General features: G+C 48.7%; 1 protein-coding gene across 1 annotated transcript; it reads right to left on the minus strand.

Annotated features, from left to right (window-relative positions):
- Window positions 1-7,857, minus strand: LOC310849949 (trypsin-like). Its single transcript, XM_083750979.1, has 5 exons — window positions 7,426-7,857; window positions 5,790-5,949; window positions 3,358-3,611; window positions 2,349-2,485; window positions 1-198 (listed from the first exon to the last, which is right to left on the minus strand). The coding sequence occupies exons 1-5, from the start codon at window positions 7,472-7,474 to the stop codon at window positions 46-48; spliced, it is 753 nt and encodes a 250-aa protein (XP_083607105.1). The 5' UTR covers window positions 7,475-7,857; the 3' UTR covers window positions 1-45.
- Window positions 7,858-18,853: the final 10,996 nt, after the last annotated feature.

The following is an 18,853-nucleotide window of genomic DNA, read 5'->3' on the forward strand; positions in this document are numbered from 1 at the left end:
TTCATTTCTTTTGCTTTATTTGTGCGCTTCGTCTCTGAGCTGGCGTCACCCGCGCTGTATCACCTCCCGGATCCAGCCGACATAGTTGCAGACCTTAGTATAGATACCAGGTTTCCCAGGCTGGCCGCACACCTCTGGACCCCAAGACACGATGCCCTGAAGTTCTTCGTTGCAGATGAGGGGTCCCCCAGAATCGCCCTGCACAGGGAGAAAATCCCACCCCCATGTGAAGTCTTAATAGAACATTTCATCTTTGGCTTAATTTCAAGTGACTTTTGCAAGCAATCTGTTCAGATCTCTGTTAAGAAGAAGCGAGTGCCTGGGAAAGAGCGAGAGAAAGAGAGAGAGAGAGAGAGAGAGAGAGAGAAAGAAAGAAAGAAAGAAAGAAAGAAAGAAAGAAAGAAAGAAAGAAAGAGTATCCTGTACACAGTCATCATGTGGCACCTCTGGAGATTACGTATCTCCAAATTTTGTCATGTGTACAAAAATGCATATACCAGAGCAAGGTGTACATATAAATGCATGTCTTAGTGAAAATACCATACAAAATGCACCACATTAGGGAAATGTGCTTTGCAAAAATGCTTATATCAGGCAACGCTACATACAAACATCAACACTAAAATGCTGATGACTGTTCTTGAAGATATTTATTTTCTAAGTCACGAGTTGATCTGAAAGTGTGGAGTACTGAACTTAAGAGTGGAAAAATTAGCAGCTGAGTGAAACTGATACCCACAGATACACCCATCTCCACCTTGAGGTTTGTAAAAGTACAAAAAAAAGACTTCAGGGGAAAAACCTTGAAAGAGACAGAAACCCTGAACAAACCCTAAAACAGTCCAGTGAAGACTGAGCATGCTCAGTGGCCATAGAATGTGCAGTACCTGTTGCCGGGGGTGGGGTGGGCAGTGGAGGAATGGAGAGAGTAAAATGGAATGGCGTATCCTAGGAGTGGGCATGGCTGGCTGAAACCCTGAACTGGAGCAGTCCCAAACCACAGCATTTTGCTGCAGGTCCTGGCTATCGAAACTAAACATGAAGTGGCAGTTCCGGGGTGTTTAAACACAGAAAAAGTCTCTGTCTTAGCAGCTCACAGATGCTGTAACACAGCCACGGGCACACAAGCCTCTACTGTCCTCAGCCAGTTCCGGGCTTAAAACATCTTGTAAAATTAAGCAATTACATGAAAGTCACTTTGGAACAGATGGAAAGCAGGCCCAAGAAACAAGGTGTCCGAACGAGGACTAGAGACAATAAGGACCATAGCAGGAAACAGGCAAAATGCGAACAAGGTGCACTCCAGCTACTGTTGGACTTTCGGCTCTTGCTGAGTTTGGCGTGGGGGGAGGGCAGTCTGGTGGTGGCAATAGTTGTGGGGGGAATGACAGCACAGGTGGGGCAGGGAGTGGCACCCTTCCATTTCATATGGTGAATTGGGATGGGCTGCCCCAGGCATGGTGGCACAGGACTCTCGTCCTCCCAACACCTCCGAGCTGCTCATTGCCTCATTTCACTCTGCCTAACGGCAGTGCTGGCTTGGAATGTTTATACTGTATTTTGAAAGTGACATGGGGGGAAATAGTTTTAAAGGAGCCATTATGCTGATCCTGATTGTACCTCCCCTCTGTCTCTCTCTCTCCCATCCCAGGGGTGCCATCTCTAGGGTGATTTTACAATTTAAAAAATTAATTGTGGGTGCTTAGCACCCACACCGCAGGGCCCCCGATGCAATTTCCAGTGCCTCACAAAGCCCTAGAAGTCACGTCTGAGGCCTTGCGAGACCTTGGAGATGCTGTCTGAGGCCTTGTGAGACCTCGGAACTGGATTTCCATAGCCACCGGAAGTAAGGTTCTGAGGCAGTGAGGCGTGTGATGTCATGACATCATGTCCTAACGTGACATCATGACACCCCACTGGGCACCCATAACCTGGGGCCCAAGTTGGCTCCTCTGTATCATACAATCATGCATTTTGCACACCATCTAGTTCAGGGGTCAGCAAACTTTTTTAGCTGTGGGCTGAAAAACTTCACAAGTCCCTCAGACCCTCAGGGACTTCACAAGTCCCTCAAGTCCCTCAGACCTTCACTGTCCCTCAGACCTTGTGGGGGACCAGACTATATTTTGGAGGAAAAAATGAACGAATTCCTATGCCCCACAAATAACCCAGAGATACATTTTAAATAAAAGGACACATTCTACTCATATAAAAACACGCTGATTCCCAGCCTGTCCGCAGGCTGGATTTAGAAGGCAATTGGCCCGATCCGGCCCCCGGGCCTTAGATTGCCTACCCATGATCTAATTTGACCCTAAGTTGCTTCTGAATTAAAGGATTTTCCTCACCTGGCAAGTGTCAGCACCCCCTTCCCTCACGCCAGCGCACAACATGTTCTCGGTGATGGCATCAGGATACACTGCCTCACACTCACTCTGCGTGATGATAGGCAGATAAACACACTGCAGTTCTTCAGGGATGGTTGCTGTAGAGATGACAGTTACCAAGGTTAGGGGTTGCCAAACGTTTTGGACCAGTAGCCCACTTGGAATTTTGTGAAAGGGTGGTGGGCACCAGTCACAAAATGGCGCCCGCAGGAGCATGACAGGACACAAAGTTAGAGAGTACACAGTCATTGCTGTTCCCTCTCAGGCAAGGCGACCATGGGAAGTCCGTTATGGTCTGCTGGTCCCAAATGTGGAAATAATGTAATAATGACCCACCACACACACACACACACAGACTCAGTGATGGTGTTGCTATCTAAAAAACACCTGGAAGCATTCCCCAGTACTTGGAAAAATATACCACAGAGGCATTTCTCACATTTACACATACATACATACCACAAATACAAAGCCACACATATATCTCCCCGCTCTCTCTGCCCAAGCACACCCTTCCCTCTCTCACACAAGCCACACATACACAGAGATCATATATTTCAGGGCAGGGTGGTGAAGCACTGTCTGAAAATCTGGACTTGCTGCTGCCAGTTAGATGGACAATTAGTCTGACAATAAGGCCGCTTCCAAGAGAAGGGCTGTAGCTCCAGGGTAGAGCACCTGCTTCACATGAAGAACATCCCAGGTTCAATCTCCAGCTCCTGCAGCTGGGGCTGAGAGGTGCCCTGCCTGAAACCCTGGAGAGCTGCTGCCAGCCCGTGGAGGCACTACTAAATTTGCAGGCATTATTTGGCCTTTGCTTGCATTCTTTGGAACATTGAAGGGATCTCGATCGATTGCGTGCTTTGATCGATACAACCCACATCTGTATGGTGGCAAAATCTTTCTTGCTGCTCCTATGGCCCCTCTCCCACCTTTGCCTTAAATTTTTTAAAATATTCGAAGGCCCTACGTCTTGAGCTGCTGGTCCTGCCCCACCCTGTCACAAGGCACCGCGTTCCTGGAGCAACGCACTGACTGGCCACGTTGATGGGCTGGACACTGTCGGTGATGACCGCTGGTGAGGAGAGTCTGATCAGCATGATGTCATTGTCCTTGCTGACGGAATCGTAGTTTGGGTGAGGCACGAGCCGGACTGCTCTCTTTTGCTGTACAGTGTCCTCCATGCGCAACATGTTGTGCACTCCCAGGCGCACGTAAGTGGTGCTGCAGGAGAACAAGGCAAAAGGGGGTTACTTGGGAAATCCGCGAGAAAGAGAAGTACAGTGGTACCTCGGGTTACAGACACTTCAGGTTACAGACTCCGCTAACCCAGAAATAGTACCTCGGGTTAAGAACTTTGCTTCAGGATGAGAACAGATATCGTGCAGCAGGAGGCCCCATTAGCTAAAGTGGTGCTTCAGGCTAAGAACAGTTTCAGGTTAAGAATGGACCTCCGGAACAAATTAAGTACTTAACCCAAGGTACCACTGTAGTTAAAAGTCTAGAGTGGGGTGGTGTTGTGGACTGGCTGGGGAACCCCCATGGGAGCCCCCTGGGGAAGAAGGCTCAGAGCCCAGGATTGTTGGTGGGATGACAATGAGTGGTCAGAGGGAAAGAGGAAGGAGACTGGGAGGAGGTGGTGTTGGAAGCTGAAGAGGCAACAGGGTTCAGTGAGAGGGACGAGGCTGTGGCAGAGAGCAGTCCAGAATTGGAGGCAGAATCAGAGGCTGGGGAGGGGGGGGGTGCCAAGAGGCTGGTTGCTGAAGGAGCGAGGGAAATATCCCCCTCCTGAGGTGACCAGTTCCCCTCCTCCTGGTCTCCCAGAACACAAAGAGGAATGCAGAGGGCAGAGCAAAGAGAGACAAGATAAAGACACCTCAGGTTGCTGGGGAAGGACCCAAAGGAGGAATCTTAGAGAGCAGTGGTCCTCACAACTGCCTCTTTGGAGCAAGACCTGGGAAGAGTTGCTGGGATCACCAGGCCTGTGCTATTTTAGTTTCTTTGAATAAAGCATTAACTGACACAGGGTGTTTTATTGCTGGCCTGCTCCCGACTCCAGCTCCTGACAGCTGGGTGGGCGACTTGCCTTAATTTCATGTGGCCCTCAGTCTAATTTCCTGCAGGTGACAGGAGGCTGGAGGAGAGGCTTCACACACACCATACATTTAAATACATTCTTTTAACCCTTAGGGTCCTGGGGATTATAATTTATCAGGCACACAGCTACAATTCAGAGCAGCCTCAATCAATTACAGTTCCCAGGATTTTTGTGGGGGGGGAGGGAGAAGTTATGTGCTTTAAATGTATTGTGTGTGCACTGCCAAAGAGTGAGAAGGGGTGGCAGAAAGAGGGGGTACTCCACCCACTTCTGGCTCTAGTCCCACCACCATCAACCACCAGCCCCTAACATAATATCTTCTAGAAAATGTAGCAGTAAACAAAACAAGTTTTTCATCCTAGTATAAAAGATGCAACCGCTTCTATCCATTTTGTCTTACAATAACTGCTACAGCTAGAGCAAGGTTCATGGTGCAGTTTTGTGACTTGTTAACCACTTAGGCTGATGTTTCATTGTCTTCTGCAACATGGTCTTGCCTCAGTCACTGTGGATTAGTGGCGAGTTCATTCTGCTTTAGTTTGTTCCATGATGCTTCCCCAGTGCAACCACACTATCGCCGTCTGGAGGGGACATTGTGTAACAAAAGCAGGACAAATATGAATCCAGAACATTTGCGGCATAAAAAGTTGTGGGGCTTCAGCGGGAAGTTACAGGATATTCACTGATTGGAAGTGGAACTAGTGTGACTGTCCCAAACCTTTTGCAGGCGCCAACAGTACTGAGAACTGGAGGGGCCCTTAGGCAGAAGAGGGGATTTTGCTAGAGGCAGTCTGTGTCAGGGGCTGGAATGAGGAATAATGGTGGGGACCACCCTCCTCCTCCTGAACCTTCCTGAAAACAGGAGGACAGTATAGATTTAGAACAGTGGTTTGCAGAAGGGCATAGTTCAGAGGCTGCAGAGGGGAGGAGCTGGGAAATATTGGGAGAGCAGCAGGAAGGAGGAGACCAGGGGAGACACAGCTAACAGACTCAGTGTCTCTTGAAAGCATTCCTGATGCTCCCCCCTCCCAGAACAAGGCGTGCCTTGAGAGTAATAGAACAGAAAAGTCAGAGGCAGAAAGTACAGACCAGCCAGTGCAGGGGTGACGTAGAACAGGAGAGACGGAAGGGGTGGGAATTCACTCAGAGCAATGCCATTATCCTTTGTCTTTCTCTGGATCCATAGTGAATAAGTTACTTGGTAAGAACTATTTTTTGTTTATCTACTTCTTGGCTGCCACCGTGGGAGGGATCAGATTCCCTGAAGCCTGACAATCTGCTAGGTCAAAGAGGCAAAGGCGTACCCTGGGAGTCTGCAGTGTGCAGCGGTCAACACCCACTCCATGGTCACCAGAGCCCCGCTGCAATAGAACCGGTTCATGTCATAGATGGCTGCATGCCAAGGTTGGAAACCTTTCATGCATGCGGTTCCTCCAACGATTCGTGACGCTTCCTGTGCAGCCGCTGCAAATCGGGGTGGGGGTGGAGAGACAAGACAGGGACAGTAAGAAAGGCTCTGCTGCGTCACCAGAGGCAAAGGTCCATCGAGCCCAGCATCCTGTTTCCCAGGCAGTGGCCAATCAGATGCCTCTGGGATGCCCACCAGAAGAAGATGAAGACCATAGCTCTTTTCCATTGCTGCATCCCCAGCAACTGGTACCTAGAGATGCCTCTGAACTTGGAGCCTGCACACAGCTACCATGGCTAGTTGCATGCATAGATCATGGGATGGGAATCCATGGCCCTCCAGGTATTGTTGACCTCCGACGTCTATCAGAAGAACTGCCCACCTGGGCAGTTTTATTCTGTGAACCACCCTGAGATCTTATGATGAAGGGCGGTATATAAACCTAATTATTATTATTGTTGTTGTTATTATTAATAATAATAATAATAATAATAACCACCTGATGTCACAATGACTTGTGATGCAAGGTGCTTATTACAAGCCCCAAAGTTGGGATGTCAAAGCCCCTTGCAGCAAGGTGCTGCTAAAACAAACTTTCTCCCCATCCTTCTAATGGGGTTTCCATGCAAACCGCTTCCTGAATCAGGAAGGGATTTGCATGGAATGCTGCTCAACTGAGCAGGATTTCACCCCCTGCTCACTAGCTGATGAGCAGGCGTTAAATCCTTCTCAGTTTGGCTGTGTGCCTCTGTTCCTTGCTGGCTGAGTGGATGGGCTGAGTGGACAGCTGATGGGTGGACTGGCATGGCTTGGGAAAAATGGTCTTATGGGCCAACTTAGACCCCCCCCCCCGGCAGGCCATGAATGGCCTGTGAGATAGGGGTTCCCCACGCTTGTTATATGGAAAGAGTGGGAAACCTCAGGGGTGTGTGTGTGTGTGTGTGTGTGTGTGTGTGTGTGTGTGAATGCAGCTCTGCAGCCCTCTCTATTTGGGCCTCAGGACTCCCCACAGGCCACACCTACTTCCCAGCTGCACCCCTTCTCCACAGCCCACACTTCTCACTAGTCCTGCTTTGCACCCTTCTGGAATGTTCTGTCCTGGCTAGAAAATATCCTTGAACTCTGCCAATGCTTCTTGTTTACCTGGAGGAAGGACAGAGAGTGATGTGTGAGTAAACTAACATTTGTTGCTCCACCCACTTTTCCTTCTGGCCCCACCCACCAACCACTGCAATATGGCCCCCGGAAGGTAGCCTACAAGGTAATGCAGCCCTGAGGCTGAGGAAAGCTGCACCAGTGCTCAGTGAAACAAGGTCCTAGGCTCAAATAGTGCGTCTCCAGGTAGGGCTGGGCGGCGCTCCTGCCTCAAATCCTGGAGAGCAGCTGCCAGTCAGTGCTGACATTACTGATCTGACTTGGCATATCCTATGTACATCTGAGCAACATGCTTCATGTGCACTGTCATTTACCTGAGGTTGAAATCTCCATTTAGAACAGTGACTGGCTTTGGAAACATGTTTGTACACTCTTACCTCCTGACACCAACAGCAGTGCCAGTGAAACCATCTCCATGGCTGTCATGTCACTGCATGAGACCGTGAAGGGCCTGTCTGTCAGTAGACCTGCTGAGGAGACATGCAGAGCAAATGGTCACAGACAGCCAAGGTAGTGTTTGTGGATGGTGGGTAATAGGTTACAGTCACATCGTCCCACAAAACTGCAACCCTGCCTGGTTGTCCAGGCAGTGGTATTTATAAAATTTCAAACAAAGCATTTCAATTTTCACCAATCATATACATCATTACCTCATTTCATGTTTAATACACATGCACCATAAGCAATGGCAATTTATGTTGATTAAGTTCTGATTCCCACCATGTTCTGTTACATTGTGTTAGTATGCATGTTGGGTAGCCATTTGCACCATGTAGCAACTTACGTTCTAGCTTTGAGCTGTATCTTTGTGATTCACATATTAGCTGTATTTCTGCCCCAATAGGGGGCGGGGGGCGGTTGTGTGTGTGGCAACGTGCAAAATCATCAGTTTCATAAAGTAACAGGCTACCATAACTTCTCTATTAGATGCAAACTCAAGGATTTACAGAGGTACACATTATCACATTTATTGTGGCCCTTTGGGCCACCATCACAGGTACAGTAGGAATGGGGAGCCAGTGGCTCTCCAGATATTCTTGAACTCCTATTTCCACCAGCCCTTGCAGCTATTGGTAAGGGATGATGGGAGTTGTAGTCCAGCAATATAGTCACCATCCCTAGGATGTAGAGATACCTGAATTCACATTTCTGCCTAGGTGTGAAATTCACTGCGATACCTCAAGCCTCAAAGGGAGAAGGACACCAATTGTTGGCAGAGCACACAATTTTCAGAGCTTAGAAAGCCTGTTTTAACTAGTTCAAGTCCAACATGTCGAAAAAGGAACTGATTCCAGATTCCCACCATCCCTTTACAAAGCAAACTAATTTGGTTCATGTTAAGTTCATAGTTCAAGGTCATCCAAATGATCCTTGACCATCCACCCTCCACCCCAATTCAGGATGTTATAAGTCAGCTCTCCACATTTCCATATCAGTTTGTGAATTTTGTATGAACAAATCCTCACAAGAATTCAGCAGAATTTTAATGCAGACTTCTAATATATACGCGGGTGGTGCTGATCGGAAGGTCAGCGGTTCAACTCCCCACAATGGGGTGAGCGCCCATTGTTCAGTCCCAGCTCCTGTCAACTTAGCAGTTCGAAAGCACGTCAAAGTGCAAGTAGATAAATAGGTACCGCTCCGGCGGGAAGGTAAACGGCGTTTCCGTGCTCTGCTCTGGTTCGCCAGAAGCGGCTTAGTCATGCTGGCCATTTAGTCATGCTGGCCACATGACCCAGAAAAACTGTCTGCGGACAAACATTGGCTCCCTCGGCCAGTAAAGCAATTTCCCCTAATAGACACATTTTTGCAAAGCAATATTGCATTTTAATGTTATTTTTAAACTAGAAAGTGTGAACACTTTTTTGTGAACACTTTACCCCAGTATTTGCATTCTCTTCCTTTACTAGAGGAGTGTGTTTCAAACTTTTGAAAAGTGTGAATTTTGAAGTGCAAATCTGTTAAGTTCACTTTTAAATGCAAACTGAATTGAATTTCCATCCAATTCCTAGGTACAATAGGAGGTGTTTTTGTCTCACCTTCCTTTCACATTATGGGAAGCAGTCATGGCTGCTGTCTGGAGTAAGTCACCCTGGAGTAAGTCAGAGGGCTTACATCTCTTTAAAAGGCTGGAAAGTGGGCAGTGTTTTACCAGGGATAGATACCAAGAAAGAGGATTTCTTTCTGGTAAATAAGAGACAGTTGTGGCATAATAATAATAATAATAATAATAATAATAATAATAATAATAATTTATTATTTATACCCCGCCCATCTGGCTGAGTTTCCCCAGTCACTCTGGGCGGCTCCCAATCAGTGTTAAAAACAGTACAGCATTACATATTAAAAACTTCCCTGAACAGGGCTGCCTTAAGATGTCTTCTGAATGTCAGGTAATTCTTTATCTCTTTGACATCTGATGGGAGGGCGTTCCACAGGGTGGGCGCCACTACCGAGAAGGCCCTCTGTCTGGTTCCCTGTAGCCTCACTTCTCGCAATGAGGGAACCGCCAGAAGGCCCTCGGCACTGGATCTCAGTGTCCGGGCTGAACGATGGGGGTGGAGACGCTCCTTCAGGTATACAGGACCGAGGCCGTTTAGGGGTTTAAAGGTCAGCACTGACATTTTGAATTCTGCTCGGAAAAGTACTGGGAGCCAATGTAGGTCTTGACACAAAATGGTGTCAATTGTGCATCTCATGAGAGGCCGTTTAGGGCTTTAAAGGTCAGCACCAACACTTTGAATCGTGCTCGGAAACGAACTGGGAGCCAGTGCAGATCTCTCAGAACCGTTGTTATGTGGTCCCGGCGGCCACTCCCAGTCACCAGTCTAGCTGCCGCATTCTGGATTAATTGCAGTTTCCGGGTCACCTTCAAAGGTAGCCCCACGTAGAGCGCGTTGCAGTAGTCCAAGCGTGAGATAACCAGAGCATGCACCACTCTGGCGAGACAGTCCGCGGGGAGGTAGGGTCTTAGCCTGCGTACCAGGTGGAGCTGGTAGACAGCTGCCCTGGACACAGAGTTAACCTGCCCCTCCATGGACAGCTGTGAGTCCAAAATGACTCCCAGGCTGCACACCTGGTCCTTCAGGGGCACAGTTACCCCATTCAGGACCAGGGAATCCTCCACACCTGCCCGTCTCCTGTCCCCCAAAAACAGTACTTCTGTCTTGTCAGGATTCAACCTCAATCTGTTAGCCGCCATCCAACCTCCAACCGCCTCCAGGCACTCACACAGGACCTTCACCGCCTTCACTGGTTCTGATTTAAAGGAGAGGTAGAGCTGGGTGTCATCTGCATACTGATGAACACCCAGTCCAAACCCCCTGATGATCTCTCCCAGCGGCTTCATATAGATATTAAAAAGCATGGGGGAGAGGACAGAACCCTGAGGCACCCCACAAGTGAGAGCCCAGGGGTCTGAACACTCACCCCCCACCACCACTTTCTGGACACGGCCCAGGAGGAAGGAGTGGAACCACTGTATGACAGTGCCCCCAGCTCCCAGCCCCTCTAGACGGTCCAGTAGGATGTTATGGTCGATGGTGTCAAAGGCCGCTGAGAGATCCAGCAGAACTAGGAAACAGCTCTCACCTTTGTCCCTAGCCCACCGGAGATCATCAACCAGCGCGACCAAGGCAGTTTCAGTCCCATGGTGAGGCCTGAATCCCGATTGGAAGGGATCCAAATGGTCCGTTTCCTCCAGGCGTGCTTGGAGTTGTTCAGCAACCACCCGCTCAATCACCTTGCCCAAGAATGGCAGATTTGAGACTGGGCGATAGTTGGCCAAATTGGCCGGGTCTAAAGATATTTTTTTAAGAAGCGGTTTAATGACCGCCTCTTTCAGCGGGTCTGGGAAGGCTCCCTCACAGAGGGAAGCATTCACCACCCCGCAAAGCCCATCGCCCTTCCCGGCTCGCTTTTATCAGCCAGGATGGGCAAGGATCAAGGAGACAGATGGTCGGTTTCACTCGTCCAAGCAGCCTGTCCACATCCTCGGAGGTAACAGATTGGAATTGATCCCATATAACAGGACCAGACAGAACTCTAGCACTCTCCCGCCCTGGCCCTGCTCCCACTGTGGAGTCTACCTCCTTCTGAATCTGAGCGATTTTATCTGCAAAAAACTTTGCAAAAGCATTGCAGGAGATCTTGGGGTCCCTACCAGGCCCCGGTGGTATAGGTGGTTCCGATAAACTGCGAACCACCTGAAAAAGTCTCCTGCTGCTGTTTTCTGCAGATGCAATGGAGGCGGCGAAGAAGGCCCTCTTCGCCGTCGCCATTGCCACTTGGTAAGCTCGACGTTGAGCTCTAACCCGTGTCCGGTCTGATTCAGAATGAGTTTTCCGCCACCGGCGCTCTAGCCGTCTCAACGATTGTTTCATCACCCTCAGCTCCGGGGAAAACCACGGGGCTGTCCGGGCTCCATGCAATCGGAGAGGGCGCTTCGGAGCCAGACAGTCAATAGCCCTGGTTAACTCCGCATTCCAGCGTGCCACCAGGGAATCAGCTGAAAGGCCATCAACTTGGGATAAAGCATCCCCTACCACTCTCTGGAAGCCAATTGGATCCATTAAGTGGCGGGGGCGGACCATCCGAATTGGTCCCACCTCCCTGCGGAGGGGAAGGCATATTGTCCATCATCACCCAGCTGTCATTCAGAGGCATGTTCTGGTCTATATGGGATTTCCAAAAAAAAAAAAAAAAATCTATAATGCCCTTCATTGAGAACACTAAAATAGATTTACTTGCATATATTTCCCAGTTGGCTGGGGAACTCTATGAGACACAGGAAAATAGCCATCCTTTCAAAAGTGAAATCTCACATCACTTTTTTAAAACACACACACACACACACACACACACACACACACAAAGTTCTTCTTGTGATAGGAAGAAATGGAAACTCAAGAAGAAGGGTATTAGTTGAACATCAGCTTGAAAGTAAAACATGCTTCTTTACCATAGAAACGTTTTATGAAAAATTACTATCTGGCATTTGTAGGCAGGTTACTTATCAATAGGTATAACCAGAACTAAATGGCACAAAACAAAATGCATTCATTTTATGGGCCATTCCGATGAGCACGAGAACAGAAAAACAGATGTATATTTGTAAGGAGCTCTCCAGTAGCCCCTTCTATCAAAAGGTCACTTGCAACAACAACAAAAATCTGATTGAAATCTTCGACAGCCCCCTTGCCCACAATCTTTCATGATGAACTGGGAAGCTTTGCTTCCAAACAAGGGCATTCTAGTCACCTTCTCTGGTGAGATCACAGAAGGATGACATCCATCTCTGAGAAAGATAAAGAGCAGTCCCACCTACCTGTCTGTGATACAACTGGAGGGTTTGGAGGAACACTGTGGCCTGGCTGGTTCTACTTTAATGAGCAGGGTGCTAAAGAGTATTCATCACCATGTGTGACTAGTTTTGTATCCAGCAGATTCCTTGATGCCTTGGTCCACACAAGTCCCACTTCGGAGCTCTTCCCAACTGCTGTATACTTTCCCGTCCCAACAGGGCCAACGCTTCTCTTCACGACTTGTGCCTGCATCTGCCACATGCCTTTACAGGGCCTCAGACGCCTCATCTGCCATTGTTAATTTCTAGGCACTCCTCCTAATGAAGAGGTGTCAGCCTTTAATTATCATTACAAGGATTTCCCCCCCCTCTTTGTTGGATAAGGCTGCAAATTGAGCAATGGTTGCTGGGAAGGGCCTTAGAAAGAGAAAGATTAGTGTCAGCCTCCCCACTATTGTTCCACGACAGGTCTTTGCCGCTTTAGTTTTTAACTGGGTTGAAAAGCGTAAATGCACAGACCTGGTGATAATTTTCTGTCAAGCCCAAGGAACTGCGCAAGTTAAAAACACAGATCACGGGAATGGAACCTGCTTTGCGGAAAGTTGCTCACGTGGAAAGTTGTGGTTGGTTTCATTAATTCATTGTTCAGTCAGGCTGCTTTTAGCTCACCTTTCAGTCCAAAGGAACCCAATTTGAAATGCAGAGCCCAGCATTGCACAGAGCACCAGATCAGGGTGGGGAATTAAAGGGAAGGGAGCTCAGGGCACATTTCAGGGCTGGGACTTGTCAACTGTCCAAAGATACCAGGTGTTGGTGCCAGCCCTGGCTAGCAGCCTATCTGACCTCACAACACTGCGGTCATGTTAAATCAAAGGAGCCCCAATTTTGCCACAATGGGCTTTAGGTGAATATGCCGCGAGAAGCTGCTTGTCTCAGAGAAAGGGATGTAAAAAAGCACCGTTTTCTGTCCCACCCTGTCTGTCTCCGTCACATGCGTTACCGTTTCTGTTCTGCTGCAGTTTGTCTTCTGCCAGAAATTATGTTCTTTGTCTCGCTGTCAGCATAACTTGCTTAACTTACTCAATTTATGGAATTAAATATGTAAACAGTGAACATTATGCAATTTGTGGAACTGATTATATAAATTATGTAAGTTAAGTTACAGTTACATTATTCCAACCCATTCATTTCAGTGCAAAGGAAACATGGCGGTGGCCAGGGTGGGGGTGGGTGGGACATAAACAATTACAGATTGTTTGCAGACTGAAAATGATAACAGCTGTGATTTCTGATCATATTCAGTTGAATTAGTTCTGCTCTCAACATGGGACGTATAAGCAAACACTGGCAATTTCTGCACCTATTTATGCTTTAAACTTGGCATATGTCCCCCCCCCCCCTTGTAGGGAACTGATCCAGCGGATAGTAGAGAGACATGACCAAAAGCACTCACTTAAAAAGCGAAATGTGCCCACCGGCCTGAATGTGGGGTAAGAGGCCTCATATAACCAACATCCTTAAAACTAATTAATGATGAAGGGGTTAAGAACATAGAGTTAGCTGTCCTGCCAGGCTTAGCTAGGTCACACACTCCACCTTGGGAAGGGTTATCCAGCCTTTGTTCTTTTCACTTTTCGCTTTTTGAACCATACCAAGAAGGAGGTCAAAGCTGGATGCTCCAGGAAATTCTATTTGAATATATGAACCAAGCTTAGACCATGTGGCTTTAGTCAGCCATCTTTGTGGTTTTATACAAATAATTTAGAAATATTTACCGTATTTTACGCCCTATAGGACGCACCGTCCCATAAGGCGCACCTAGTTTTTTTGGGGGGAAATAAAGGGGAAAAAATTATTTCCCCCCCAGGCGCGGGGCTGGGGCGGGGGAGGCCCGCTGGAGCTTCCCCTGACCCCAGCCCCCAAACAGGCAGCTCTCTGCAAGCCGTGGGAGCCCAGGGCCGGCTCCCGCCGCTTGCGCGCGCCCAGGCTTCCGCATGCAGGCACCTCTCCGCAAGCAGCGGGAGTGCTCCCCCCGCTTGCGGAGAGGTCCGCGAAGCCTGGACACGCTGAGCTCAGTGCGCCCAGGCTTCCGCATGAAGGCACCTCTCCGCAAGCGGTGGGAGCGCTCCCCCCGCTTGCGGAGAGGTCCGCGAAGCTTGGACGCACTGAGCTCAGCGCGCCCAGGCTTCCGCATGCAGGCACCTCTCCGCAAGCGGCGGGAGCGCTCCCCCCGCTTGCGGAGAGGTCCGCGAAGCTTGGACGCGCTGAGCTCAGCGCGCCCAGGCTTCCGCATGCAGGCACCTCTCCGCAAGCGGCGGGAGCGCTCCCCCCGCTTGCGGAGAGGTCCGCGAAGCTTGGACGCGCTGAGCTCAGCGCGCCCAGGCTTCCGCATGCAGGCACTTCTCCGCAAGCGACGGGAGCGCTCCCCCCGCTTGCGGAGAGGTCCGCGAAGCTTGGACGCGCTGAGCTCAGCGCGCCCAGGCTTCCGCATGCAGGCACCTCTCCGCAAGCGGCGGGAGCGCTCCCCCCGCTTGCGGAGAGGTCCGCGAAGCCTGGACGCGCTGAGCTCAGCGCGCCCAGGCTTCCGCATGCAGGCACCTCTCCGCAAGCGGCGGGAGCGCTCCCCCCGCTTGCGGAGAGGTGCGCGAAGCTTGGACGCGCTGAGCTCAGCGCGCCCAGGCTTCCACATGCAGGCACCTCTCCGCAAGCGGCGGGAGTGCTCCCCCCGCTTGCGGAGAGGTTCGCAAAGCCTGGAGAGCGAGAGGGGTCTGTGCGCACGGACCCCTCTCGCTCTCCAGGCTTCAGCGAAAGCCTGCATTCGCCCCATAGGACGCACACACATTTCCCCTTCATTTTTTGAGGGGAAAAAGTGCATCCTATAGGGCGAAAAATACGGTACTACTTTGGAACCTAAGTTTATTACCTACATTTTCTTTCTGCTGTACAAAAAAGCCCATGACTCTGACCTTTGAAGAGTTTGTAAGTAAATCATTTCTAACTTACCAAACATGTGGTCTCTTTGTACAGTATGGGGGTGGCCTGCTGCTATATAAGCCTGCATCTGAGTTACTGCAGAGATTCTAACAACGCTGGAGGCAGCAAAGGTAAAAAAATGGGCTGTACCACAGAAGACACAAAAAGTGTCTGCTTCAAAATGGTTCCAATAATTTGAGTTTTGTAAAATAGTAGAATGTCTTTATAAATAGTGGCATGCCCAACTTGTTTCAGTTTTTTTAAAAAAGTTATTTAGGGACACAGCAACACAGTTTCCCTATTAAGATTATGTCTTTTTTTATAAAAATAGTTGCGCATTCCGGGGGGTGTGTGTTTGACCTTAGAGGGATGGGTGCCCCCAGGAATTTTCCCAGTGGTGCACAGAGGAGTAAGTAAGTTAAGAAGCATACATACTAGCATCAGTGAATAGGTCTACAATTTATCTGATGGGTGGTGAGCTGGTGACAAGGCCTGGGTAGACTAAAGATTTTCCTGAAAGCACCCAACATGCCAGAACAACAACATTGGCCCATATTTCAGGGTTATGCTACCCTTCCTGAACCTGGTGCTCTCCAGATGTTTGGGGCTGCAACCAGGACATACTGGCTGGGGATGATGGGAGCTATCCAAAACATCTGGAGGGGGCAACCAAGTTGGGCAAGGCTGGTGTAGACAACAGATGTCTAGATGGACCAATTTCTGACTTGGTACAAGGCAAATCCCTACATTCCTGTGGGTGGGGGCACGCTTTCTATGGTCAAATGTATACACTCTTCTGCAGCATTGTGTAGCCACCCGCTCCTTGCCCCATCTGGAAGCTTGCTGTGCCATTTTAGACCTAGGTTCAGGGCAATTCCCTTGCACTGCCTTCTCCCTTAATTGCTCCCTTCCCTATGGCAGCAAAACTTTGGTTTCACAACCAGCCCAGACAGACTTCTTGCCAGACACAAAGCATGAGCTAAGTGCAGTGGTGGTTGCGAGGTAATTGCAGCCCACGCCGCCCAAACAAGTCTGGATAGACCTCAGGCTCTAGAAAGGTCAAACCGCCGAGGAAAGCAGCAGAAGGTATCTTTAGGACTGGCACCCGGAACCACTGTCCCATCTACAAAATGGACAGGCCAGCCCTGCACATTCCTAGGGTATGAGTCTGACTTGATGGATCTCCCATGCACTGCTTTCTTATTTTCACATATGTTGTTCTAGGCATGGCTTAGAGGGCACAAAGGTGGGGCTGCCCTTGAAGACTGTCTGGAAACTTGAAAATATTGCTGTGGTCCATCCTTTGACAGGCACAGGCCAATGAGAGTTTGTTACACCTGTCTTACAATGCTCTATTGACTACCACTCCCCCCCTGGATCCAATTCAAAATGGTGGCTTTGGCCTAGAGAAGTTTGAAGATTTGGGCTCATATAAACACCTCTCTTCTGCCAGTGAAACATTCTCCTATATGAAGAGCATCTGCCCAGCTCCAACATGCGCATTAAGATCTGCTAACAGAATCCTTTTTTTTTTCTTTTTGCAGATCCAGATTAGCATCTACTAGAGCTTCAGTCATAAATGTTCTCCATGAGTTCATTAGAAGGTGCCTTCTGGATCTGCTCCCAACGTCGGTGTGGCAGATGCCTACATCCTCTGCCTATTTGGTGGAAGGTATGAATGGTAATTCTACGTATGTGCATGCTACAGTACTGCCTATGTACTATGTACCCCTTTGGATGTCCCACAAAGGTGTTCAGGCCTGTACCTAGCACTTGCTGGTAGATAGAATAGTCCAGCTCTGTAGAGTTCTTTAAGCATGAATCACAGCTTCGTAGAAACAGCATCTATACTAGAAAGGCCACCTGGCTGGTAGTTGTGTCCCTTAGAGCTAGGGCTACCTAGGCTCAAATGTGAGTCATAAAACAGTGACTCAGCACTTTTAAGCGCTGAGTAGCGTAGGATGGGACTATCTAGGTTGTCCCATTACTTTGTAGTTCACTGTTGGCCATGACTACTCACCTGAACTTGCCATACATAAACTTAGAGAAGGTCACGGGGAGGTGACCCCCGGCATGGGAGCTAAAGTATTGTCAGCACTCCCAGATAATATATAAGGACCAAGGCCACAAAGGGTGAGTTGGACTCATGGTGCAAGCCGTGATGTTGACACCAGTGCTGCACATTCCACCTGTAAGGTGTTCAACCTGTTGCCTGCCCAAGAAGGGAAAGAGATTCTTGGGCAACAGATGGGGCTGTAAGATCTTTTCTGATTCCTGTAATTGCTGCACTGCAGGAGTTTGGACTAGATGACCCTCGGTGGGTACCTTCCAAACCTACAGTTCTCTGGTTCTGTGATTCCTCTTGTGTTGTTCCTTTTTTTCCTCTCCCTGCTCATAAAATCCATTAAAGTACAATGTTGGAGGTCTTCTTTGTCCATGTGAACTCCAAAATACTTCTGCCTTAGGCATCAAGAACCTTTTTGCAGACCACTCCCTACTTTTCAGAGATCCCTCTCATGAGATGCACAATTGACACCATTTTGTGTCAAGACCTACATTGGCTCCCAGTACTTTTCTGAGCACAATTCAAAATGTCAGTGCTGACCTTTAAACCCCTAAACGGCCTTGGCCCAGTATACCTGAAGGAGCGTCTCGTTCAGCTCAGACACTGAGGTCCAGCTCCGAGGGCCTTCTAGCAGTTCCCTCACTGCGACAAGTGAGGTTACAGAGGGCCTACTCGGTAGTGGTGCCCACCCTGTGGAACTCTCTCCCACCAGCTGTCAAGGAAATAAACAACTAACTGACTTTTAGAAGACATCCGAAGGCAACCCTGTATCGGGAAGTTTTAAATGTATGAAGTTTTGTTCTGTGTTTAGCCTAATGTTTTACAATTTTTTATGTGTTGTAAGCCGCCCAGATTGGCTGGGGAAACCCAACCAGATGAATGGGGTATAAATAATAAAATTATTATTATTATTATTATTATTATTATTATTATTATTATTATTATTATTATTACCCCACACCCCCTCAGCAGCCATTTTGTGACTGATACTCGTGGCACTTCCTCAAAATTCCAAATGGGCCCCTAGGCAACCCTTGTTTTGTGTGGTTGAGTTGTATTTTATTGTATCCTGTGGGTTTTGTGTGATTTTCATGGCAAAGTTTTATTATAACGGCATTGTCATTTTATGCTTGTATGTTGTTCTCTGCCGTGTGCGAACTTGGTCCAGAAAGGTAGCTTAGTCGTATTAAAATAGATAAACCCTATTGCCACCCCGAGCTCATTGAGGACTGAGCATGCTCCATAAATGTGGAATGACAACTGCCTGTTGGGGCGAAGAGGGAATGGGATGAAGTGGCTAGAATCCTGAAGAGGGAGCACTCCACACACGGCAACATTTTGTTGTGGGTCCTTTTGGTACGTAAATAACCTTGAGGCACACAAAGCGCTAGGGAATCCAAGGAGAGGCAATGCCACAGCACAATAGCGACCCCTCCCAATGGCTGGTAGAATATGGCAATAAATC

Source organism: Podarcis gaigeae (genome assembly GCF_964106915.1).
Source record: "Podarcis gaigeae genome assembly, chromosome: 8".
NCBI lineage: Eukaryota > Metazoa > Chordata > Lepidosauria > Squamata > Lacertidae > Podarcis > Podarcis gaigeae.